At 37.9% G+C, this 25,365-nt stretch overlaps 2 protein-coding genes across 4 annotated transcripts in view; one reads left to right on the forward strand and one right to left on the reverse strand.

Moving 5' to 3' along the window:
- Window positions 1–11,632, forward strand: part of pusl1 (pseudouridine synthase like 1) — a 34,766-nt gene extending 23,134 nt beyond the window's left edge. For 2 of the 3 annotated variants that reach the window (XM_017683130.2, XM_037532386.1), the window contains 3 exons: window positions 9,961–10,015; window positions 10,337–10,499; window positions 11,494–11,632. In XM_017683130.2, the coding sequence (XP_017538619.1) occupies window positions 9,961–10,015; window positions 10,337–10,499; window positions 11,494–11,519 (244 nt within the window). In that variant the 3' untranslated portion in view covers window positions 11,520–11,632. The remainder of the gene's footprint in view (window positions 1–9,960; window positions 10,016–10,336; window positions 10,500–11,493) is intronic. The other variant, XR_005129289.1, reaches the window with a different exon arrangement.
- A 95-nt stretch (window positions 11,633–11,727) lies between these two features.
- On the reverse strand, window positions 11,728–24,237 carry ddx19 (DEAD/H (Asp-Glu-Ala-Asp/His) box polypeptide 19 (DBP5 homolog, yeast)). Its single transcript, XM_017683137.2, has 12 exons — window positions 23,997–24,237; window positions 20,128–20,182; window positions 19,980–20,024; window positions 19,725–19,860; window positions 19,510–19,602; window positions 17,333–17,435; window positions 17,101–17,215; window positions 16,660–16,837; window positions 16,173–16,410; window positions 15,880–16,042; window positions 15,539–15,730; window positions 11,728–14,483 (listed from the first exon to the last, which is right to left on the reverse strand). Exons 1-12 carry the CDS (start codon window positions 24,051–24,053, stop codon window positions 14,422–14,424), a joined length of 1,437 nt encoding a protein of 478 aa, XP_017538626.1. The 5' UTR covers window positions 24,054–24,237; the 3' UTR covers window positions 11,728–14,421.
- Between the last annotated feature and the right edge of the window lie 1,128 nt (window positions 24,238–25,365).

Raw genomic sequence — 25,365 nt, forward strand, 5'->3', positions numbered from 1 at the left:
GAAGGAATTACTGACATTAAGACATATTATATGCCACGTTCACGGCCCAATTAATTTATTTCTTACTTTATTTATGGCCTGCCTTTGGTTCATGCCTGTGACCAAATCACAGCCGTGATGTTATTTTACAAACTCCCTCTCCTGTTCTGTTGCTTAATTAAGACAATATAGTCAGTATAATAATGGGGTATAATAATCTGGGACTTAGAACTGACCAACAGTTTTGCACACGCGTTCCCTTTTTGCACATTAACCCCTGTGTGTTTTAGCACTTGTCCCTCAAAGCGGCCAGCTGATGAGGAAGAGATTCAGCTTACTGTATTAAAAATTACAGCATTATCATAAACAGTGAAGCTATTGCAGATAAAGAGAAAATATTAATAAAATAGAAAGATGTAAACTCTACTCTAAAACAACTTTATTCCACTATTTACTGAGGGAATACTCTCCCCTGAGGGATCACAGTGTCCACAATCACAAATATAGCCATTTTATTTATTACCCAAAATGTCCAGTGATCCTACACATCCTCTGAGTTTTAATATGTGTTTTGATTTTTGCATATAGATGGCATATATTAGTCATATATGCTAGCTTCACTGTATATAATACAAGGTTTTTATGCATCTACTTCCTCATAAGGTGATAATTAGTATAGCAGCTACATAACTAAACTCCAAAAACCAAATAAATGTATTAAAACATGAAGGAAACGAAACTGTTGCTGCCTGATGCATTTAATTGATTTAATGTTTAAAAGCAAACAGATAACCTAGTAGCAATTATAACTGTATAACTGTACTGGTATGCATTCAAACATGTGTTAGACATACACATGACCCATACTTTATACATATATGTCCACTATTGATACTTACATATATGTACGTATTTTTAAATATACACCTGACGCTTTATAATTGTGTGCATATGTGGCCATATATCAGATTTCCGTATGGGATTGTCGTACTGTTCTGTTGAAGCTTATTTGGGCAGTTAATCGAACACTCTTCCTCACGTTACACATCATATGAAGGCCAATGAAATTTGGCCTGGTCGTGAAATGCAGTCGGTTACAACCCAACCAGGCTAAAAAAACGGGCGCAGTGTATGCATGGCTTTAGACAGGATGAGCAGCGTGTTGCCAGTGACATTTCAGGAGATGGCTCTTGCGAGAGATGCAAGGGTGTTTCTGAAGAGCGTTGCTAGGCAACAGGTATTGGGCAGGAGCGTGATGCTGAAGCTTTTGGTAGCTGGAGGGAAGATGGGGGCGCACGCTGCAGTCTGAGTCAAAAGAGGCTGACTAGCATCAGCATGGCCTTTATCCTCAGGGGCTGAGGGGGAATCCCTCTTCAAAGCAGCATGCTGTTTTTTTAGCTGAGCAGCAAGCTGTTCTTTTTGAGGCTGGACACATGATTCACTTCTGTTTAACAAAGAGCACAACTGTTCCCTTTCAGGAGATTTCTCTGTGTGCTTTTGCTACAAGGAACATGTCACATTTACTACAAAGTGGTGGCACAAATATGCATTACAGGATTTTTTATTATTATTAGGTCAGTTTAACCTTTAGAAGTCACAGTTAACGCCTGTACTAACAAAGGCATTGTTGAAGCCCTTTGAATCTAAATGTGTGGATTTTTCTTTATAAGTGGGTTAATCTTGCTCTCGTGGGCACAAAAAGTACATGTACAAAGTATGTCCTGTGAATAACTTTTCAATGTCCACTGAAGTATTTTGCCAACATTCTCGTTTTTCAGCATAAACTGGCGAGTCCTGATCTTGGGTAGTGCTTACATAAGCAACTCCCACACCAATCACAAGGTTAATGTGGATTATGCCACCCATCCAGCTTTACCAAAACTCTGAGGGTTCCTACAAATCCTGAAAAAACTGGAAATTTATAGACAGGTTTGCCAGTCATGGAGCCTGTAAATAAGAAAAAATAAAAATATCCAGGAAATTAGTAATGGAAAAGTGTGAAGTGTGGCCTTTAAGCCACTATGATTGCCTACTTTAGCATATTTGTTGCTGCTAATGTCTCGTTTGAGCTTCTATTCATATCCGTTATAGTTTTAAATTCTGCAGTATTGCATTAGAATAAATCATGCTATGGAACGCCTCATGGAACGAGGCTATATTCAAACATGTTAGCTACTTGTATTGTGTGTAGTTTGATTTAGTATTGTAGGAGAAATTGAATTGAATTGAATTGGAGAAACTGAAATTTGTTCTGGAAAATGATTTCTAGAAACTAGAAACTAGTGGGATCCCTGACTGTGTTCCCCTATGACAGGTTTACAGAATGTATGTATGTCAGACAGGTTTACAGAATGAAAGCTACAGCTGAGCAAAAGCTACAACCTAAAAGGACTACTAAGCTATCAGCAATTCACTGAACCCCCTGCAGCCCCAGGCAGTGCTGTGCTGCTCCCAGGCAGCAAAATGACAGTTTTCCCTTGTAGGATCAATAAAAGACATACTTAGAAGAGAGTTGTTTTATTATTATATATTGAATTTGATAGAAAATTAGTGTATATTCTTGTTTTGCAAAAAGAAAAGCCAAATTTGACATTTTTGTCATTTCATGACAATGGAACAAATGCAAAAAGGCAAACTTGCAGACTTAAAGCTCATATTGCAGAGTATAAATCAAATGTGATTAATTGCATAACTGCCTATGCTGTGCAGTTAATGATGTAGTTACGCAACTACATTAAGATACTGTAGCCAAAGAAAAATAAAGACTGTCCATGTATAAGAAACATTGAAACTGATCCTCAAACAGTAATTTAAATGTCTTTCCAGACATCCTTAGGAAGTCACCGAGGCGTGTGTTTCACACTGAGTCACATGGGGAAACCTTTGGCAGGTTGTTTCGGGGCTTTCTCACGTGAAGCTCTCTGCAGGGAGAGAGCAGGAGCAGGATGCTGAGACCATCTGCTTTATTTAACACTAATGTCAAACACGGCATGAGACCATAACCACACACACACACACACACACAAACACACACACACACACATACAAGACTCCAAATGTACATGTCATTGAACCACCAGATCCACCACAAACATAAAAATGTGCTTAAGCAGTAAGTAGCCCACTTACAACTAATATTCAGCACATCCTCATGTGCTGTTAGCTTTAATAGAAGGATGTATTTGCCATAAATATAGCTGTCACTATCAATTACAATAGGAATAAAATAATCTACTGGATATTTTAATGATAGATTCCTTCAAAAGCAGGATGTTCATTGCAAATGAAAAACAAATAGAGATAGTAGTGATTAACCAATTAACTATTAACCAATAAATGCATAAATGTTCAACAGTGCCTTCAGTTTAAAAAAATGCTATGGATATTTGAATAGGTGGGTTGAATAGTTTTTGAATTGCAGTGGTGGACGAAGTACACAAATCATGTACTTGAGTTAAAGTAGAGATACCCAAGGTAAAATATTACTCCAGTAAAAATAGAAGTCCTTACTCAAGACCTCCACTTGAGTAAAAGTACAAAAGTATTTGCCTTCAAATGTACTTAAGTATTGAAAGTAAAAGTACTAAAAGATTAATTATGGCTCTGATGTCCTGTTATCATTTTTATAACAAGACTCGCTTCATGAACTCATTTTAGGTGAAAATCCTCCAGCGTCTCTCTTAGTAAACCAGTCTTTTAATAAAACGTCATTAATTAGTGACGCTGACGTCTATTTAAATGATCATAAGCACAAAACACTGAAGGTAAACAGTTTCCATCAGGTAGAACCGAGTGGCTCTGAAATCACTTTTTACAAACAAGCAAAGTTTCAGTTTAAGATTACTTTGTAAATTAGTTACAAGTTGAATAAAAACTGGCTTTAAACTCAGGATCACAAATACGTTTTCCTTTACTATTTTGATCTGTAAGTCTCTGTTCATAAACATAAACTAACCGAAACTAATTTACTATCAAATGAAAGTGTTTGTATGAATTCAGAAAAAAAGAAACATGCCAGTCACGACTGCATATGTGGACATATTTCTATATTGTGCTCTATTTACACAAAGTTAGGTTAGTTCCATCATTTAGGTAGATGTACGTGCTCCCAAATTTTACGCCGCTATGCTGACGTTGAACCGTGTGCTGCACTGGGTCGGTATGACCAATAGGTCAAAACAAGCTCAGAACAAAGTGACCACTGTGCCCTGATTGGTGCTCGGGCTTTGCACTTCTTTTGTTTTGGCATGTTACGTTTTTATGCACACAAAAACCAAAAGGAACAACAGATTTCTCAAAATGTAGTGGAGTAAAAAGTCAGATATTTGACTTTGAAATGTAGTGGAGTGAAAGTAAAAAGTCACCCAAAATGGAAATACTTAAGTAAAGTACAGATACACGATAAAACTACTTAAGTACAGTAACTAATTACATTTACGTAGTTACTGTCCACCACTGTTGAATTGTACATATGCAGGTACAAGAGCGCAACTTGTTCTGGTAGCCCTACTCACTGATGCACAACTCTGGGTTTTGTAGAGTAGACTCTGATGCTCAACTCCTACCATCAATGTCCATTGTCTCTTTGACTCCACTTAACCGGTAGAACCAGAACCATTGATAAAGGTACATAGCAGAGGTTAAACCATCCTAAATGTATCGCAACTGGGATATTAAGCCACCTAACACAGTGCTAAGATGAGCTGCGACTGACTCTTTTTTTATTTTTTAAATGTTATGTAGCATCTGAGCTGTAGCCTACCAATGTGTTATTTTGATCACAGTTAACCTATGTAGTTAGTCCCATGGCAAAAAAGTCTTAAAAGTGGCAAGCTACCGACTTAATGTTGATTGTTATTTAAACTAAATATTTAAACCTCAAGCCCAAATCTGACTTGGGCTAATAATATGTGGTAGATGTAAGTAAGCAGACTACATTACATTACGCAAGGCTGGGTTTTTCCATTTAGTAAAGCCTAAAGCCTTGTTTATATAAAATGTAGTACTGTGTTTGATGTTTTCATGGGTCTGTGGTCGGTTACAGGTCAAAAGAATAGGCAGGGTTAATTGTAACTGAGGGGCTAGTTGTAACAGTTGCTTAAAAGTCAAAATTTATTCAGTACAATTCTGAATGCTGGATGAAGGCAAGCTATATATATATTTACCCTATTAAATATGATTAATGAAAATAAGTTGTCAAACACTGGCAAGTTTATTTTTGACCACAAAGTAGAAGAGCAAATATCACACCAATAAAATGTAAATATATTTGGTTTATATCATCTGTAGTATGGTTATGATGAATCTGTACATAATAACTGTTTTAAATTCAAGTTGGAGGATGTGGACTTCCCTTGTTGTTTACTTTAGAAGGCTCAGTTCTACCACTGCATACTTTGGCTGTACTTTGGTCTGGCTTGCTCTTGCTGTGAGATGTTTAAATGTCTTAAAATGCTGCTATATTATAGCCAACAAGAGGGTGGTTAAAGCAATATAGGTTTGAATTCTATAACTTATGTACATTACAGCAGGAATCATCTTTAGGGTTAATCTTAACAGTATCTGTCTGGTTGCTGTCAACATTTGCAAATTACAAAAATTGAAAATTACATAAAATAAGAATACAAGAACATGAGGAAAAAGCATATTCTGTGTGTATGTATGTTACACTTTGCCACAAAAAGCATAAAAACTATAATGAAATGTTTCTTCATGCTTGACTTTTTTCTAAATATCAGCCAGTGTAATAGGCCAATAGAAAATGACATTGAAAAATCTGCCTCTGTTAACTTCCATTCAAAGTTAAGAATGTTTTTTTTTCTCCTGTAAACTTTTGGAGATGCCAATTTTTTGTCATGACAGCAACGATTTGTATTACCATCATGCAAATTGGCATTTAATCATTGCCATTTGATTACGATCTAAATATTAAGCAATGTTTCTTTTAATCAAGTAGGCAAGTTTAATCTTGTAATCATGACATCTCCAGCCATAAATCTCACTTCATTAGACATTTGTTGAAGGCTGTACTTCAGCTGCTGTTTCTAAACTTAGTAAGAGTATAATGACTCCTTTTATTCTACAGATCAGAGTATCCAGTATGGATTCTAGCTTGTATGAATATTTGAAGGGATGCTGCTATAAGTAATGCAGATAAAACACAGGCAGTTCTCCTGGTGAATAATTCAAAGCATGCAGGTTTGTGTGGCTTCCTTAAATCATTTCCGAATTACATAGAGCACCATGTGTAACTGGAACTGTGGCCACTAAATGATTCTACAGGACTGATTGGTACGCCGACAGCACACATGAAAATTAATATCCCAGTTACTGGGCTAGAAGAGCCAATGTGTTAACACGAAGCCACTTACTGGCATATTTATTATCTCTTCCTCACTAGAGGCTCTTCAACGCTCAAATATTAAACAGAGCTTCGTAAATACTCTCGTCTAGCCATCATTTGCAGTAGCTTGACTTTGTCAAACTGATTGATATAGGCACTAATATTTGCCAACTGAAATGCAAACAAATTTAAATTCACATATTAGTTGTCTGGATCTGCAACCCCTTCCATTCAGTTGTGTGTAAAATAAATAAATAAATAAAGGTGTGTAAAAAAAGGTCAGTCTGACCTAAATACATTAAATATATATTCATCAAAATGAATGTAAGTGAAAAAGACTGTCAAATGTGACAAACTTATTGTTGACCACAAGGTAGAAGAAGAAATGTATTTTATATTTTTATTAATCTGTGCAAAAAAACAATGTTTTGACTTTATATGAGGATATGGATTTCTCTCATTGTTTACTTTACGAGGTTTAGTTGTAATACTATGTGTAAAAACTAACCCTGCCATGTGGACAATGTGCTTGTTTAACATGCTTTAAAATGGTTCTGTATTACAGCCACCGAGAAGGCAAGTAAAATAATGGTGTGAATTTTGTAATTTATTTACACAGTTGAGTAAGCTGAAAAGATTTTCATGACGGAAGTTAGTTTTCTGATTTAAAGCAGGGTAAATGTTGAGAAATATCGGTCTAACTACTGTCAAAATTCACAGATGATGTTGCTATGGTGAACATAACTAAAAGCACCTTGTACTTAAATCTGTTTAATTATCTAAATGTTATGTATAGTTATAGTATAATATGTTTTACCATGGGTTAGTTTTTGGTCTGCTCCTCCCTACAACCACTTTTTACCAACACAATAGCAATGATCCCTCATTGTTTTCGGGTCCTTTCTTTTGGACTTTCCTCTTCAACTCACCCCGCAGGTTTTCAAAGGGGTATGTCAAAGTATAATTCTAGGATCATTATACCATTTTTGTTTGTTTTTAGATGTATGTTTTGAAACCTTGTACTTCTGGAAGATCCAACCAGGACTTAGCTTTTTGGCAGAAGCAGATCTTTATTTAAAATCTTTGGAGTGCATGATGCCCATGTATGCTAACAGATTTCCCAGCCATTAAGGAAGAGAATCAGCCCTAAAACATCACTGATCCTCCACCATAACCAAGTGTTGGGAGAAGGTTCATTTCTTTTTACACCAACCAGCACTGAGTTTTTGTTACCCAAAAAGCTACATTTTTGTCTCATCTTACCATCGAACCTGGTTCAGGTAGCAGTTTAAGTAGCAGTCATCTCGCAGACTACAAGAGGTACGTTTGCGGTTACGTAAAAGAAAAGACTTTCTTCTGGCATGCCTTCCAAACAGTTTGTTCTCTTTAAGGTGTTGTCTAATTGTAGTTTTAGAGACTTGGTGATCCCAAAATGCAAACTGTACGTGGGAGGATAATGAGCATTTATAGGCAGGTTCGCTATAGCTCTGGTTGTTTTAAACTTCTTAATTATAACTTTAACAGTAAATATGGGCATTTTAGGTGTGTAGCTATTTTGTATAGCCATTGACTAATTAAACAAAGTCAGCACACTTTTTTATGTCTCTGTTTGTCATACATATACCCCAGTGAAACACAAAGTCATGGATGATTGCATGGATAAAATGAGTGAAATAGAAATGTAAATATTTTCAGTGTTCATAAGAATGTCTTGGAGTGCCAATAATTATGACTCTTTTAGTTTTGTTAATAAAATGCTATTAGTCTAGAGTTACTTCAGTTAAAGGTTTGAGTAAGATTGAGTTCATTAATTCTATTTTCCATTATCTTTTTTTAACCAGTCTTTACCAAGGGTGGCAATCATTGTGGAGACAGTCAAGAAAGTGTTTACGAACATTTACGTAAGAAATTTGTATTCCAAGTCATTTTTGACCATGTAAATTGTTCTTTTTGTCAAAATGTTTCAAAATGTAAAACATGGAAAAGGGGGAGTTGCAATGTTTTGATTTGACAGCAGCATTTCCTTCTTTAATCAACACAGCGAACTCATTTGTGTCTTTCAGTGGGTTGTTGTGCTTACAATGACATCAGTAGGTACTGCACAGACAGATTGGTTTCTTTTGTACGGCTGAAGTGCAGTGAAGTTATCTCAGACTCCGCTGTTTATTTGCATTTGCATTTGACCTAGTTCTCACTGCCTAGGAGCTGCATGCGCTTAAACATCGTCCTGTGCAGCAAATGCAGATTGCAGAAAATGAGCACAAAATGGCATTTTGCATGCATGGTAGAAATACATACTAAGAAAATTTGCCTTCATTTAATTGTGTTATGAAGCACTGAATTAATAATATGCTTTATTGGTTAAAATGCAGCTCTTAATTATTGTGTAAATGGAATTCAGAGTTATACCATAAATTAATTATCATTTCCTTTCTGCCTCTTTGTGAAGTCAATCCACTTGAATCTCATTATCATCAAAGAGTAATATTTACAGTGCAGTCTGTAAGTAACAAATTTACCAAGTTTTGACTTGGTTTAAAACTGAACCCGTTACTTTTAGGTTAAAGTAAAGAAAGTCAGCTTTAATGCGATGTTAGTTATATTTATATTGGACAGATCATATAAGAATCACAGTGGTTTTCTTGTAAATAAAATGTACATATTTTGGGGCAGCAGAATGGATTGGACAAATGAACGAAGCCTTAAATTGTCTTTTTTGTACTTGATGGCACGTTTATTATTTAAATGCCCTCTGCGTTGGTCATCCTTTCTGGTGATCTTCTGCAAAGTATCTAATGCAGGCATTATCTGTTTGTTCTTGTTTTGCTGGTCAGTTTTTATCTGCAGTAGGTGAAGCGCATCTTCTGTTGTGGTTCATGGTGTGGTAACTTGAGAATGTGCTACATTTTGGGCTTGAAAAAGTCCATAGTTGCTATAACAGCATACTTTGGATCATTGTTCTGCAGCACCAACCACTGAGTTTACAGGTTATATTCACCAGTGTTTTGTTGCTTCTGAACAGTTTACTGGCTGTCACAGGTCAAATTATATTAGTTTAACACGCCAAATGGTGGTCTGATTTACTGGCTTTGGCTCTTCTTTGGTCGTATGAAGAGACTGTTTCTAGACTGAGATTGTCAGGAAACAACTCTAGATCACTTGTTTGCTCTCCTCTGCAAGACCTAATTACTTATTATTTATGTAATAAAGGGTTTCATTGAGATTTAACTCCCCTTGTAGTAAAGCTTACATCAGTACTTTAAGGGGGAATTCCAGGGTGAAGCATTTTAACAATTTAACAGTTCAGCTATACAGAAATTTAGAAAATTGGTAGAATCCCTCTTTAATCTCATACTCAATGTTTCATTTCAATCCAATGTGCTGGAACACAGACCAAGAATTACAAAAATGGCCCATGTACAGTCTATGCATACATATTCTTTGTCAATCAAGACTGAAAAATGAAGGTATAACCTTCCCACAGGCAGGCTGTGAAGATCCTTGAGCTGTATTACTGTCATCCCTGATTGGTCATGTGCTGTGCATCAGAATTGCTTACACTGGTTGTAATGAAAGGCCATGGATAGTGATACCATTTTTTAAATAACCCATTATTTGTTTTGTGTGCTTTTTTCCAGAGACATTCAATTTTGGGAACTCTCATTTAAAAGTAGGTCCTTTTTATACAGACAAGTAAGTACTGCCATGTTCCTTTTGTGAACTAAACTGGTGTTCATTTTGCAGTGTATGTTGTGCGCCCCCTTGTGTTTAATATGACTTATTGCAACAGATTGATATTTAGACAGAGTCAGTCTCTTCACTGTTGTGTGTCTGTTGCGTATACACATAGTAAAGAATGAAACGTAGGTAGACTGCAGCTCTTGCAACTGATATTTAGTCTACACTGATGCAAATCAAGTCCAGATACTGCACTGTGATGCTTTCTCAGTTTCAGCCCAGATACACAGTGGAAAGTTCACTCCAGAGAAACTGATACGATTGTATTGGATTTAGGTGCGGAGGATGACCGGGGCATTAGTTGCTGTTGGCCAGGGTAAACTGTCAGTCAGGCAGATTCAGGAGCTGCTGGATGCTCGTGACTCTCTGGCCTACCCACAGAACATGGCGGCCCCGTCCTGCGGCCTCATTCTGACCAATGTGGAGTATAAAGATTTGGGTAAAACCCAGCACTGTTTTTCTGGACAACATTTTCTCTTCATTCTTTCCAGTTTCCAGTAAATATCAAAGTGTTTCAAATAAAGGAACTGTAACTCTAGTATGATTCTTAACTACTCGTTGTTAACATTGGGCCATGGGTTGATTTATCTCATGATTTACTTTACAATGCTCAGTGCAGTAAGTAGAAGTATGAGTAGTTTTTTAAAAGAATGGCTTTTTTCACATTGATATCCACTTATGTTTCTGTGTCATGACCATTTTTTTATCAATTTGAATTAAATAGGCTGTTTCTGTTAGTGTCTTCATGACTTATGTAAATGATCTCCGTCCTGATTGGCTGTTCTGTTGTTGTGCCTTGTTTAAAAAGCAGTGCAAACTGAAACACTTGGTGTAACATCACTCTGAACTGAATAAAAGTAAATGCACTGAAAACAGGCCATATTCTGCAGCTTAGTTTTAATTTATGGACTATATGGATTAAGCAGTCAGCAGTTCTTTATAAAATTTTTACGGTATTTACCTAGTCCATTAAACTATTTTATTTCTTAAAAATATACATTTAGGTTTTAATGATGAGTAATAGTAATCACACCAATATGTTAGCACAGGTATGTTTCATTTTACAGTTGTATGAATTCGGTTGACTGTTTTAATGAAAAAAGGAAGATATGCTGATTAACTGATTAGCAAAAGACAAAAATTTCCATGGCTTGGAGTGCTTTAAAGGTCTAAATTAGGAACACCTAAATATTTTGTCTCAGGGAGTCAAAGTGCTTGTTGTGGGCCGAACCCCAAAATCAAAACAGTATCAAAATAAAAAAATAAGGAAAATTCAAATCATTATTAAGGTTAAAAAACATTTTGTATTACACTATATTTTGTTAGTAAAATATTTCATAGAAATACTTTCCCACTTTCATTGGCCCAATATCAATGCTGGCTACCAGACTGATGCTGTATGTAATCAATGCCTCAATTTTTTTTCTTCATAGATCTGATGCCTTACACCCAGGACTGAACAGATGACAGAAACTGACTGATTACAGAACGCAAAAGCAAGACAAGTGGGAATGTGTAAATATGTGTCTGAAAAAAGTAAATAAACTATGATTTGTCCCTTCTTTTATCCTTCACCAGTTGTGTTATTTCCAAACAAATGAGTGACTAGTGATATGCATCAGCTTCTTGAGACCACTGTATGCACCTGCATATAAAATATCATTAGAGAAGAGTTCTTAAATTTTATTCTAACAATACAGGATCATTCAGACAAATCAACACAAATAACCCTGTGTGTTGCTGTATTCTATGTACTGGTTGCAATGTAACTGTTAACAAGAAGCATACAACATACTGCAGTGCAACCACATCACCCTTTCATGTGTATAAGTCTATAATACATTCAGTAAAGCCACTGTCCCACTCAAAACACACAGGTTGTATGTCATAATACAAGATAATTTTGGAGTGATACATATTGGTTTTGTCATTTGACATTCAACTTAGTCAATTCATATTTGAAAATGCAGTGCCGTGTACATAACTCACAATAACAATTCTTCCATTTACCAGATAAAAATGCTTGAGTCCTGCTGTGCCACTGCAAGGAACAGGAGAGAGCTAAATCTATATAATAGCTGATGAAGCATCTGAAATGAGGTTAGTTGAATATATGCAACAAAAACTGCAATGCACCTCAGAAATGTAGTACAAAAAGTATGTTCACACAGAAACGCAACACCTATGGCTATGATTAGATAGGCAGTCAAACCTGATAAGTATCTGATCTCATCCTCGAAGTCTAAAAATGAGGAATTGGATCTCTTAATTCCAGTTTGGAGCACTTTTTGTATGCTCCTAGGTAAACTGTTGCACAGTAGTTCATGTAAACGCATGATTCTGATCAGGAAGGACATGAAAAAGACTGGATTTAAGCACCTAAGTCTACAGTCTGAGCAATGGCTTCACAGGAATGTTTCTTCCAACACCAAAGATTTATTGTGCAACATTTAACTGAGGATTGATCTGATGGTAGACTTTGTTTTTGCATTTTTTTAAAAAACATTTTGCACATAATGCTCAAAATAAAAAACTACTATAAAAAAGTAACAACTTGAAGCAAACCAAAAAGTGAAAATCATTTTTACATGAAAGGGGAATTCCACCAATTTTTAAAAAAATTCTGTATATTTAAAACACTAATATGTAAAATGCTCCACTATAGAGAAGCATACCCAGTCAGACATGTTCACAGTGGTGGAACAGGAACCAGACGTCTGAAGCTTTTAATGCATCTAAAAGCTTTCTTGCAAAGTTGTTGTACAAAATGGTTTCAAATATGCTGATTGATGCCTGTTTTTATGACCGTTTGAATGTGAGATTTTGGCCTGAAACCTATTTTTAAAATGTATCCATGGCTAAGAGGTACATGGGGTTTGCAAGGCAAAATATTTACCAAGATACACATTAAATATAAAAAGTCAGATGCATACAAGTTCACTGGTGGTTTTAGATCGTAATTGTTAGATTGTGTTGCAGACATTGACACCTTGTTCCTATAACCACCAATGTAAAGAAATTGAACCATTTCACCTCATTCCTCTGAATGATTGTGTACAACAGAAATTATAAAAATCAAATTAATTTTGAAAAAAAGATGGAATTCCCATTCAAGGGAAGTGCAGGGCTTGTTCCATGAGCATGTTTCAAGCACTAATTTCCTGTAAATAAAATAATTTAAATGCATCTTCAACTGAAAGTGATAAAGTAATGTCTCAAAATATAATTTGCTATTACTATCCTGATCTGATTGCTCAGAGGATGCATTCACAGGCTATAAGCACATTTTAACACGTTAATATGACCGCCGTTGCAGTCATTTTACTCCTTGATGCAAAATCTTTTGCTTGTACACTGCTGTGTAACACTATGAACTGTGCCACTACTAGATTTATTCCTTAATTTCCACTTGAAAAGCACCTGCCAATTCTAACCTTTTTCACTCTTTGTACTTCTTGAAATCCGATATTGCTTTTAAAGTACAATCCCTTTAATAACAATCCCTACACATAATTGATTCCACATCAAATTGAATTGGATGTACTGGTAAAAGCAGTACAGGCACAAGTCTTTGGCTACTCAAGCATTTCTTTTTTTTTTAAAATGCACCTAAAACTTTGGCAACTTCATTTGCAAGGATTCAAAGCCAATAATAGCTACCACTCCCATCATCACTGATGTCTGAGGTATTGAGCAATATAATCGCAATAACTTTAATTTTAATCCTTAACTACAACAGTAGTGTTTTCAAATGACTGAAGACAATCAGTACCTCATCCCCTCAGTTGGAGGGTTTCTTTGTTTCAAATGTTGCATCCAGAGCTCAAAAAAATATATTAGTACATAGAAGTACATAGTCAAAATATAAAAATGCACTTATGTCTATAGAAGCACTAGACAGTGAACACTGCATACTGTGGAGGCTAATGCCACCAATAATAAAAATTGAGCACTTTTCAATTTTCTCCAATGTCCATAATCAAAAGTCCCATACCCAAAATAAAACAGCAGAAAACTGAACAGTGACTGTTTCCTATTAAATTTACCAGATGGTGCAGTAACAGCGATGATGCAGGTCAAAGGCATGCCCTCTATATGAGCAAGCATATAATCCACTAGCAGCCTACACGTGGCATTCACTCACTCACGCGCAACAAAAAGACTACACATTTGGATTTTATTTAGAAGTACAAAGAGCGAAACGGGATTAAAATGTTAAAACCTATAGACACCATCTGAGAAGACATTTCTACATTCCCTACAAAACGTCCTCCGTGGCATAATTCTGCTCTCAGCTTACAAATTAAAAACCACTGCGAGAACACACAGTGCTGCTGGACGAGAAGACGGTTCTCCTCTTCTCAGTTGGCGATTTTCTCAATTTCATCCAAATCATCTGTGTCCAGCTTCTCGATTTTCTTATCTGGGGGGAGAAACATATGGATTTCATGGGGGTTGTTTTGACAAAAAGTAACACACAATTTCAGATGTAACATTTATTTGACATTGTTTGCCAAACTTTAATGGCTTTAAAGTTAAATTGAGCTAAAATGGAAAAACACTGAACGCTTTTTCATCTGTGCATTTACTTGCCTCTCATAAATGCCACTTTCAACTAAATCACCAAAACCAAAAACAGGGCCCTCAACTCGTATTTAAAAAGGGGCAATCTGGCCAAAATATATATATAAAAAAAAAAAGAAAAAAAAAAGAACTCTACATCTGTCAAACATGCATATGCACATCCTACACTGGCCCTGCAGAAGTTTCTAGAGTGAGATTCTCTGGTTTAAATACTACGCAACCCCCTTCTGAAGAAGCATCTTGAAGGTGAGAAGTACTTTTGAAAATCTAGAACTGCTTTGGGGTAGATTTTTGAGGGCAGGTTGCTTTGTTTTTTGCTTCCTGTTAGCAGATGAATACAGAAGGAAAATAGATAGCCAACATTACAGCAAAGAAGCTGAATATCATATTGCAGCTGTATACCAAAGTACCTTATAATTATCCCAGCAATTATAATCCATTACTGAAATAGAATTGGACAACAAGCTAACCGCTTAAGCCAGCAAAGTAGCTGGCTATCAAAATACATACATAATAATAAATAATAAAAAAATAATAATAAATACAAATACACTAGAATTAGTGCTACTTTTACCTGTCAACTAAAGAGGTAAAAGTAGCACTAATTCTAGTGTATTTGTATTTATTAGCCTATACATCATTGGCTAGCAGTCAGGATTAGTTAACACCACCAGGATTCCCAGTGGTTGTATGATATTTGCATACTGTTTGCTGTGGACTGTAGTAAAAGAAGATTGATGAAAGAAAATATGAAAATAATAAAACCATGAACTCAAACTGATGAGGCTGATACGCCGCTCTACAAAATACAACACAAATTGACGTATAGGCCAGAATGCCCCTTAAGGGACCTCAAGGTCTTGTACTTTGAGTCGGACAGCAGATTTAACTTACTGAAGTGCTCCTGGATGCGATTGAGAATGTTCATGCTGAACTTGCTGTCCACCATGTTGATAGCCAGCCCTCTTTTGCCAAATCGCCCTGTGCGCCCAATCCGGTGCAAGTAAGTCTCGTTGTCAGGGTTTCCATCTTTGTCCACCGGCAAATCAAAATTAATGACCACAGAAACTTGCTCCACATCGATACCTGTTGGCCATTCATAAGAACAGAATTAAAGATGCACCCAAGATCAAGTATTTATCAGAAAAAAGTTGTTTTATATCCACCTAACAATAATATGATGTGTGCGCTGAGCAGATTTCAATATTCATTTATTTATTCGTTTTTTTTTTTACCTCTTGCACAGACGTTTGTGGTAACCAGTACTTTCTCTTTGCCTTCACGGAAACGCTGAATAACAGCTGCCCTCTGCTCTACCTGCATCTCTCCACTGAGTAATGCTACCTGGTGGCCTTCCTTAGACAGTTCTCCCGCCAGCCAGCCTGCTGTTCTCCTGGTCTGTGGTCAAAACAACATAAATCAAAATACAAATGCAGCAAGAGAATGCTACATGATCCACTTTCAGTTCAACCAAACTAGCCAAATACTGCCCAACTAAAAACCCAACAGCGGTGTGTTATAAGCTTACATGGCAGAAGATCATGGCCTGTGCAATGGTGATGGCCCCATAGATGTTGCAGAGAGCCTGGAACTTCTCCTCCTTGCTGTTGCAGACCACGTAGTACTGCTTAATTGTGTCAAGCGTTTCCTCCTCACGTTTCAGCTTAATGATGTTAGGATCAGGAATGATGCGCTTAGCAAAGTTCCACACAGTCTCCTCAAACGTGGCTGAAAACAGGAGCATCTGGCAGGTTTTGGGCAACATCCTGAGGGGGAAAAGGGCAGAGTGTGTCAATTTATCATCATCTGATCCACGTTTAGGATGATAGATATTATTTTTATACATCTAAAAACTGTGAAGACAGATGAAAACACATGAGTCTCAGAACAAAACTCAAAAACTCACTAGCATCTGTACAGTCACAAACACTACCACCATTCAGTAATTCATTCTCTTCATATTGTAGCGATCCAAAGTTTTCTATATGACCAAAACAATAGGTCAGTTTGCAGACCTCTGGATGCGGATGCTCTGGTCTAGGTGACCCTGTGTGGCAATCATAACGTCTGCCTCATCCAGCACAAACACTTTGATTTTCTTGGGGTCGATGAACTTGAGCTTCTGGCACCAGTCCAGGACTGTGCCGGGGGTGCCAATCACAATCTGCTCCTGGAGCTTCATCCCCCTCTCCACTGGACAGGAGACATGACAACAAGCTCAGTAACATTTAGCATTATCGGGTTTCCACATGTAATCATTACAATCAGAATACACCAAAATCCATTTATCATATCAACCCCCAATTCACAGTAAACTATATTTTTCAGTGTATTCACATCAAGCTCTCAAAATGCTAGAGACATTTGGGGGTAGTTCTGTACCTGAATACTAGAAAAACTTTTTGGTGGAATGAGGTTGCGCACTATGAATGTGATTTAATAAATAAAGAGCTTACATTTGTTTCCTCTGATTGCATACATTAATTTGACTTCAGGGTAAAATTTGCCCATCTGCTCGATGACCTTGCCTGTCTGGAGGGCAAGCTCATATGTAGGCGACACACACAGACACTGAGGGAGAAAAAGAAAGAAAGAGAGAGAGTGGTAATGGCTTCTGAGAAAAATCAACGTTAAGCAACCCAATCTAATTTCCCTGCACACTGATGTAAAGGAAGATGCTGGCCATACCTGAGGCCATTTGTTGCTGGGATCCACGTGACTGAGCATTGCCAGGACAAAGGCTGCAGTTTTACCCGTGCCTGACTGAGACTGAGCTATAAGATTCTGTGGGCTGGAGCAAAGAGACAAAGAGTGAACATTTTTAGTGTTTGCAGGGCGTTTAATAAAAGTGCATTGTAATGTTACTGCTATTAGACTACTGAATCATGCTTTGGCGGGGCACTGAATAAGAAAAATAAATAAAATAAAACATTTGTTATACAAATGACAGTCAGTTATGCCCTTCTAGCACAGAGCATCACTTTTTATAACATAAGGTGCTTTATTTTGTTTTCCCTAAGTTTTTGTCTAAGAGTGAACTGTTTAAAACACTGTTCCCTTTGCTTTCCTGCACCAATCAGTGCAGATGTGTTTAAACAGTCTGAGGAACAACAGATCAGTTTATTTATTTATTTATTTATTTTTTGGGTAACATTTTTAAAAACTATTTTACGGTTTTGATGGACATTCGACAAGTGATTTGTAGTCACTGTTAATGTTAATATTCATCAAAATACAGCAAAACAGAAGCAGAAACAAACATCCCAGTTAACATGCCAACTCCCTTAGCAGACTTTTTAAAATTATGGAAAAAAAAAAAAAAAAAGTGTAAATGCTGAAAATAATTTGAGCAATTTCCCTTAAGGAAAAAAAAATCCTAACCCTTCTCTGTCATCAAGGACACTGGATATCATAGGCACAGTGTAGCTTAAACACAGTAATCATTTTAGCAAATGTATTTTACATTAACTTATGTCTGCTCAGATCTGCCCTACTGAAGGCAAATCTTAATATGTATTTTCATTATCTTGTTTATTCAAAAGAATAACAAATAATGAAAAAAAAGAACATGGCTTTTTCATGAATTACACTTCCAAATTTGGAATTTATATTTCCAAATGTATTCAGTCACCCATCCAAATCATTCAATTCAGGTGTTCCAATCACTTCCATGGCCACAGGTGTATAAAACCAAGCACCCAGGCCTGCAGACTGCTTCTACAAACATTTGTGAAAGAATGGGTCACTCTTAGGCGTGGTCGGCCACGTGAAATGACAGAGCAGGGTCAGCGGATGCCGAGGCGCATAGTGCGCCAACTTTCTGCAGAGTCAATTGCTACAGACCTCCAAACTTCATGTGGCCTTCAGATTAGCTCAAGAACAGCGTAGCGAGCTTCATAGAATGGGTTTCCATGGCCAAACAGCTGCATCCAAGCCTTTCATCACCAAGCGCAATGCAAAGCGTTGAATGCAGTGGTGTAAAGCGTCGCCACTGGACTCCAGAGCAGTGGAGACGTGTTCTCTGGAGTGACAAATTATGCTTCTCTTTCTGGCAATCTGACGGACGAGTCTGGGTTTGGCAGTTGTCTGACTGCATTGTGCCAAGTGTAAAGATTGGTGGAGGGGGGATTATGGCGTGGGCTTGTCCTTCAGGAGTTGGGCTCGGCCCCTTGGTTCCAGTGAAAGGAACTCAATGCTTCAGCCGACCAAGAGATTTTGGACAATTTTGTGCTCCCAACTTTGTGGGAACAGTTTGGAGAAGGCCTCTTCCTGTTCCAAAATGACTGCGCACCAGTGCACAAAGCAAGGTCCATAAAGCCATGGATGAGCGAGTCTGGTGCGAAAGAACTTGACTGGCCTGCACAGAGTCCTGACCTCAACCAGACAGAACACCTATGGGATGAATTAGAGTGGAGACCGCAAGCCAGGCCTTTTTGTCCAACATCAGTGTCTGACCTCACAAATGCACTTCTGGAAGAATGGTCAACAATTCCCATAAACACATTCCTAACCCTTATGGAAAGCCTTCGCAGAAGAGTTTAAGCTGTTGTAGCTGCAGCGGGTATGTCAACATCATATTAAACCCTATGGATTAAGAATGGGATGTCACTCAAGCTTTATGCCCGCAAAGGCAGATAACAATACTTTTGGAAATATAGTGTATTTCAGTGCACTACTAATAAAGCCTTTTTCTGCAAAACATCTCTTTTGTTTGGCAAAATGCTAGAGTTCATACCAAGTTCCAAATTGGTGATGCTATAGACGCCCAAAAAGTTAAGATATACACTCTTTAAACCTGAACTATCAGCAGGTCTACTCAATAGCAAGTACTCATAACTGATTAGTTCAGTTAACTAGAAACTTACGGTTCTGCAAGCATCATGGGCAGAGCATTCTCCTGAATTTTGGAGGGTCTGTTGAAGCCCATGGCATAAACACCTTGAAGAAGCGGAGGTTTCCTGCAGAGAAAATATATAATTTATATTAAAAATATTAAACAGGTAGCTAGATAGATCAGGGAGATTATAAAACCCTGTATTAGGACATTTAATCCATACTGTAGTCATAACAGTCAACTCACAATCGCAGCTCCTCAAATGATTTGACTGAGTAGAGTGGTGAGTTTGGATCCCTCTGGAGAACCTCCACTTGATTTGTTGTGTTCACTAGATTGCTTCGTATCAACTTGTTCAGTAGTGACTGGGCTGCTTTGTCCTCTGCAATGCAAAAGCATATGTTCACCAAGTGCTCCCGATCTAATTCAGATAAAGTTTAGCAAAAGAGGCCAGTGATCAATGATGATTTAATGAAGAAATTTAATGGAACACTCATTTGCCTTTGTCATCATCTTCTGTCTTCTGTTCTCCCTCTGTCTTAGCACCTAATTGAAGAGAGGCAAGACAACCAGTTAACAGGAACATGTACCAAACATGTATAAACAAACAAATAAATTAACAAAAACAAACTGAAAGAGCATTTCTCACCATTTTCCTCTGATTTTGGTTTGTCTTCTTTTTCATTTAGCTGAAGGTTGCTTATCTGTCAAAAAAAACAAAAACAAAAGTAAGTGTGTGTGTGTGCGCGTGCGGTGGGGGTCTGAGTTAAAGCAACTTTATTCTCATTCCCTACATCCACAACATGTAACACTGTACAATATACAGCCATTACAACGGGGTGATAGATCATCTATACCAGTATGCCACATTGCAAAAATATTGCAGTAGGACACTGAGTAATGTGTTTAATAAATAACTAGCTTTATATCCATGAAATAATGCCAAAAACAGCTGTGATCTTCCTGCCTATCAGTTTACTTTTAGATATTTAATTCTATTTTGTGTGCTTCACTCATGGTATACAGGACATGACCGTTAACTTCAATGTTGCATAGAGCATCAGACTGTTTTGAAAGTGAAAGTTCAAAATGTGCATTTCTGATTTACATTTACAATAAGTGTAAAATTCCCTTTGATGTAATTAAGAAAAACAGAGAATCCAAAAAAAAAAAAAAATAAAAAATAAAAATCAAAACATGCTTTGTACATTCTTGTAGCATTGAGCAATGGTTTTCCATCCAAGGTGGCTGCAGTGAGCACATTTATTTTCACAATGGCAAAGCTGTATGAAGCACATTTTAGATCAGAGGTGAGAACCACTCAGTTCAGATCACTACACCGCACTGCTTCCAAATCTAAAGCATTGTTAAATTCGCCTTTTATACTGGCAACACTTTGAACAACGACAAAAGCGATGCAAACAAATTGTAGCATTGTTTTTTCCTTTTTACAGAAAATGTAAAAAGGAAACAAGTGACTTATGCTAACAGCAGCTGTGATCATAGCTCAGAGCTGGGTAGACTACAAAACTGACAACACAGAATAATGTAACTTGTAGACTTATGCTGTTTAATTCTTATGTCATGGTCTGCTGTAGACAAAAAAAGTAGAGTACAAGTAGACATAACACCTTTGTGTTTTTTTTACATTCTACTTCTTAAGAAACCCTGCGAAATATTTAGGACTAGAGTAACGTTACCAGGAAGAACGAACTCTCACTCAACTAAAGCTGAGCGATAAGGCAAAAATGGAAGACGGATACTGCCAAACATTTTCCTGACACACAATGGCACAATTTTTTCTGGCACCTGAGAAGTTGGAACAGGCAAAGTAGTGTCACGTTTAAAAGAAACTATGAACTTGATTTTAGTTCCCCATTCTGTTCTGCAGTAAATCCAGCAAAACATGGCTAATTGTGCTGTCTTTGTAATGAAACAGTTTGGAATAGTTTAAGTATTAAAAATTTCCGTGAAATGCCCTGAAAAGCATGCCAACATACTGTGGGCAGTGACTTGTCAGGATAACAATAAACACGGCCATATTGCCCAGCCCTGATGTCCTCCGAATAACTTAATGCCAACAATTGGGAATTCCACCAGTTTTTCTACATTTCTGAATAATCCAGTCCTTGAGATGTAAAGAGTGCCATTCAAAGTGAATGTTTGATGAGTTTGATGAGAAATGGATCACTGTACAGAAAATTTCATAACAGTAGTGGTGAAAAGAAACAGGGGTCACATTATCTAGAACACAAATACAGCCACTATATTTACCATCACGCACACCAGTGTGCATTCTGAATTTGATAATGTTGATAGAAGTCATAAATTGAAAGTCTGAGAAAGTTTTGGGCACTTTTGTGTACCTCTGCTATGAATGGATTGAAATATATAGGTTCTAGCTAATTTTAAGCCAGAACCATCACAAAAGCATCATAAAACAATGTGTCAGACATCAGGTAGCATATACCTAACCATGTCACACCACCTCTGTGAACAGTTCTGGCACTATGGCTACGTTTACACAGCAGGTAAGAGCATGCAAACGAAGGTTTTCCATCAAATTGTTGAATAGAGTGAGCATAAACACCTCAGTCTGAATCTGTAATCGGACTGGCAATCATCTTTGCATGTAAACACAGCCTGTGACACAGATGTGTTCTGTGTGGCAGTGTGAACAGCAAAACCACATTGAATCGGACATTCAATTCCGATTTGAGACGCTTTCATATGTGGTACTGAAATCCGATCCGTATCCAATCGGCGGCAGTGCGACTCAGTCTGAACAGCCGGATCAGAATTCATGCAACTTGTACGTCAATCCACATTTTACATTCGTCATAATTTCAAGCTGCTAACACTCAAACATTTAGGCAGATGTTTCTGTACCAAAGAACGAGAGGAGACTCATCGGCCAGACGAGACAGAGGCTGCCCCGTCAGAGAACAGTTTAAACAATCCGAGGACACGAACCAAAGAAGTAGCCGAATACCGGGCCCTTTTTATGGCAAACTCGAACACACTGTGGGTCATGAGTCCAGCTGTCCACCACTGGAGCTTCATCGCTCCTGTGATGCTGGCGAAGACGAAACCAGGAGCGACTAGTGTTCACTAGTCGTCATGACTCTGAATGGATGAGCCTCGTGAAGCATTATCCTTTTGCGAGGTTTGGGAGCTGATCTGTTCAGACTGATGTCGCATACAGATCACATTTAAAAGATGGTGTGAACAGCTAAACAAAAAAAAAATGGATTTGACAAGAAAATCAGATTTGGGCCACTTTTACCGGCTAAACGTAGCCTTAGATTCGGAGGACACGAAGCAAAGGAGTGGCCGTGACCGAATAACGTGCCCTTTTCACGAAGAACTCGAACACACTGTGGGTGATGAGTCCAGCTGTCCACCACTGGATCTTTATAATCGCTCCTGCGATTCTGGCGAAGACACCGAAGGCTCCGGGAGCGACAGGCGTTCTCTGGCCGTCATGACTGTTTACCTCCGCCTCGTGAAGCACTGTTTTCGCATGCGGGCCGGTTTAGCGTGATCTGTTCGGACTGATGTCGCATACGGATCACATTTAAAAGACCATGTGAACAGCCAACACAAAATTCAGCTTTTGGGAGAAAATCAGATTCGGGCCACTTTTACCTGCTGTGTAATTACCGAACCACTCGACATGGCGTTGTTTATATCTCAACCATTTAAATTATGTATATTTTCTTAAAAACTCCTGGAACTCTGATATTGAGGTATTTGGAAAATATGATAATTAACTATCAACATCACTCAGCCCTACCGGGCACAGACAAAATACATCATAATGCTGTTTGTTTACCTTTTACCAAGTTAAATTGAGAAAGTTAATATACATCGGAATTAACAGCAGACCTAGACGCCAAAAATGTTGGGCTTCGGGTCGATGAATGTGTTGAACAGGACCGGTTGAACAAAACGATTCGTTCACATCCCTGCAGCCGAGTCCGGCTCTGCTTCATTAGCACGATAAGCTAAGCTAAACAGCAAAAAAATAACGGTACGTTACAGCTAGTAGCTTTAAAAGAAAATGGGTTTCGATCTCATTTCAGCTGTAGGAATGAACATAAGCAAGAATAAGAGAACACAAGTCTACACGGTTTCCAACCCAAAGCGAAAGCTGGCTTGAGTAACTAACCGCTAACAGCCGAGGCTAAAGTTGGCTTCCTAATTGCCGTTCCACCTTAAATCATGCAGCAGTTACATTCTGGCGCCCGGTGCACTTGAATGCAACTGCTGCACCATTTAAGGTGGAACGGGAAAATTCGAACAAGCAGCGAACTTGAGCTTCGTAGCTAACGGCTCAGTAGCTAGCTAGTTAACTGTTAGCCAGTTAGCTGAACCAGAGCAAACAGGTAACATCAGACCCGCTGAGGAGTCCACAAACTTCGGTGCACAGTATTATACAGAAAGACTGCTCACGCCAGATATTAAGAAAGAAAGAAATGCTTTATTCACTAAATCCTTCGATTTCAGGCCACTCACCGACTCCGCCGCGGCTTCTTGCTCGTCCACTGCCAGCGCCCACGAGTCCGTCGCCATGTCTAACTGAAATAAAATAACCTTTCTGTTTTTAAAACGGCGTTCTGTGAGTTTAACAGCTCACTGCTAAACTCGCCCACGAAGAAAAGACCCTTCGCCTCTGTAAAAAGTGCTGCAATTTTACTAATTCATACAATGGCGTGCGTATGCCGGACCTCTCGCAAAGTGTGCTTCCTTCACAACTCCGGACGCGTACAAAGCTAAATACACTTATGGTTCCTACTAAAGATGGACTAAACCAGGGATGGGAAACGTAAGACCGAAACTCAGCAATTTCGTTGATCTAACCCACGTACTAAACCTGGAAACATGTGAAGTGTGTTCATCAGTGATAGATGTAAAAAGATCTTTGTTATAAAATATGACATTTATATGGATTATGAAAAAAGTAGCACATGTTCTGAGTGCACAATTTTGCAATTACAGGGGCCACCATGCATGCAATTAAGTCCGGGCAAAAATATAGCATTATGATACTTGAATTACATTTTGATGAAGCACAAAACGCCATCCGATCAGCTACTTTTTACTGTGTTTATTACAAGCTCTTCAAAGGGGAACTCCATTAAAAAGCCTACATAATGAAATGGTTGAAATGTAAACATTCAGAGTGCTTTGGTGTGAAATGCACTGTTCTGGAGGAACCTGCAGAGTCAAAATTATTTAAAGTGGTGGTGGAAGGAACCAGATGTGTGAAGAGTTTAATAATCTCCTTCACAGAAAGTTATTATATGAAAGGGGTTAGATTTATGCAGCCTGATGTCTGATGCATTGTTTTATGATAGTTCTGTGATAAAGTTTTGGTTTAAAATGTATTTCAATCCATTTATTTTAATGACTGTGACTGATTGTATGTGGTTTACATCGTCATATTCATCAAACCATTTATCTTGGTGTATGCTGCACATGCACTCTCTCACTGGAAGAATATGGTAAAGGATGACTCATCTGATCCAGTATCACTCTGCAGAACAGCGCCCATGGTTTTTGCACCACTGACATCTCAAATGTGCACTTGTCTTTGTAATGAGGGGTTGCACTACAGCCATACTATAACATCCCTTTCTGTGTAGCTGTGATTGGATTGTTCTTGCTTGCAGTCTGATCATGTCCTACATGGCCATTCTTACTCACTTGATACAGGTGCTCCTCTGTGTTTCCTTACACAAGCATTTCAGTCATTGAATGTACACTTTCTACCTCAATTGCCAAACCTCTTTACTGTCTTTCCCATAGATCTAAACGTAGGTGTCATGTAACTCACTGTTACTGCTGCAACACAAGCCAATTGGGCAGTCTCTGAGACTGGAGC

This window comes from Pygocentrus nattereri, chromosome 21 (genome assembly GCF_015220715.1).
Source record: "Pygocentrus nattereri isolate fPygNat1 chromosome 21, fPygNat1.pri, whole genome shotgun sequence".
NCBI lineage: Eukaryota > Metazoa > Chordata > Actinopteri > Characiformes > Serrasalmidae > Pygocentrus > Pygocentrus nattereri.

What these genes read in the sequence shown, in the direction of transcription:
- ddx19 (XM_017683137.2), bottom strand. Translation starts at nt 24,053, where the DNA reads ATGGCGACGGACTCGTGGGCGCTGGCAGTGGACGAGCAAGAAGCCGCG. An exon ending in CCCATGATGCTTGCAGAACC is followed by an intron (nt 17,436 to 19,509) that starts GTAAGTTTCTAG and finishes TCTTTGCTCCAG; the next exon opens with CCCACAGAATCTTATAGCTC. An exon ending in AGGCCATGATCTTCTGCCAT is followed by an intron (nt 16,043 to 16,172) that starts GTAAGCTTATAA and finishes TTTTGACCACAG; the next exon opens with ACCAGGAGAACAGCAGGCTG.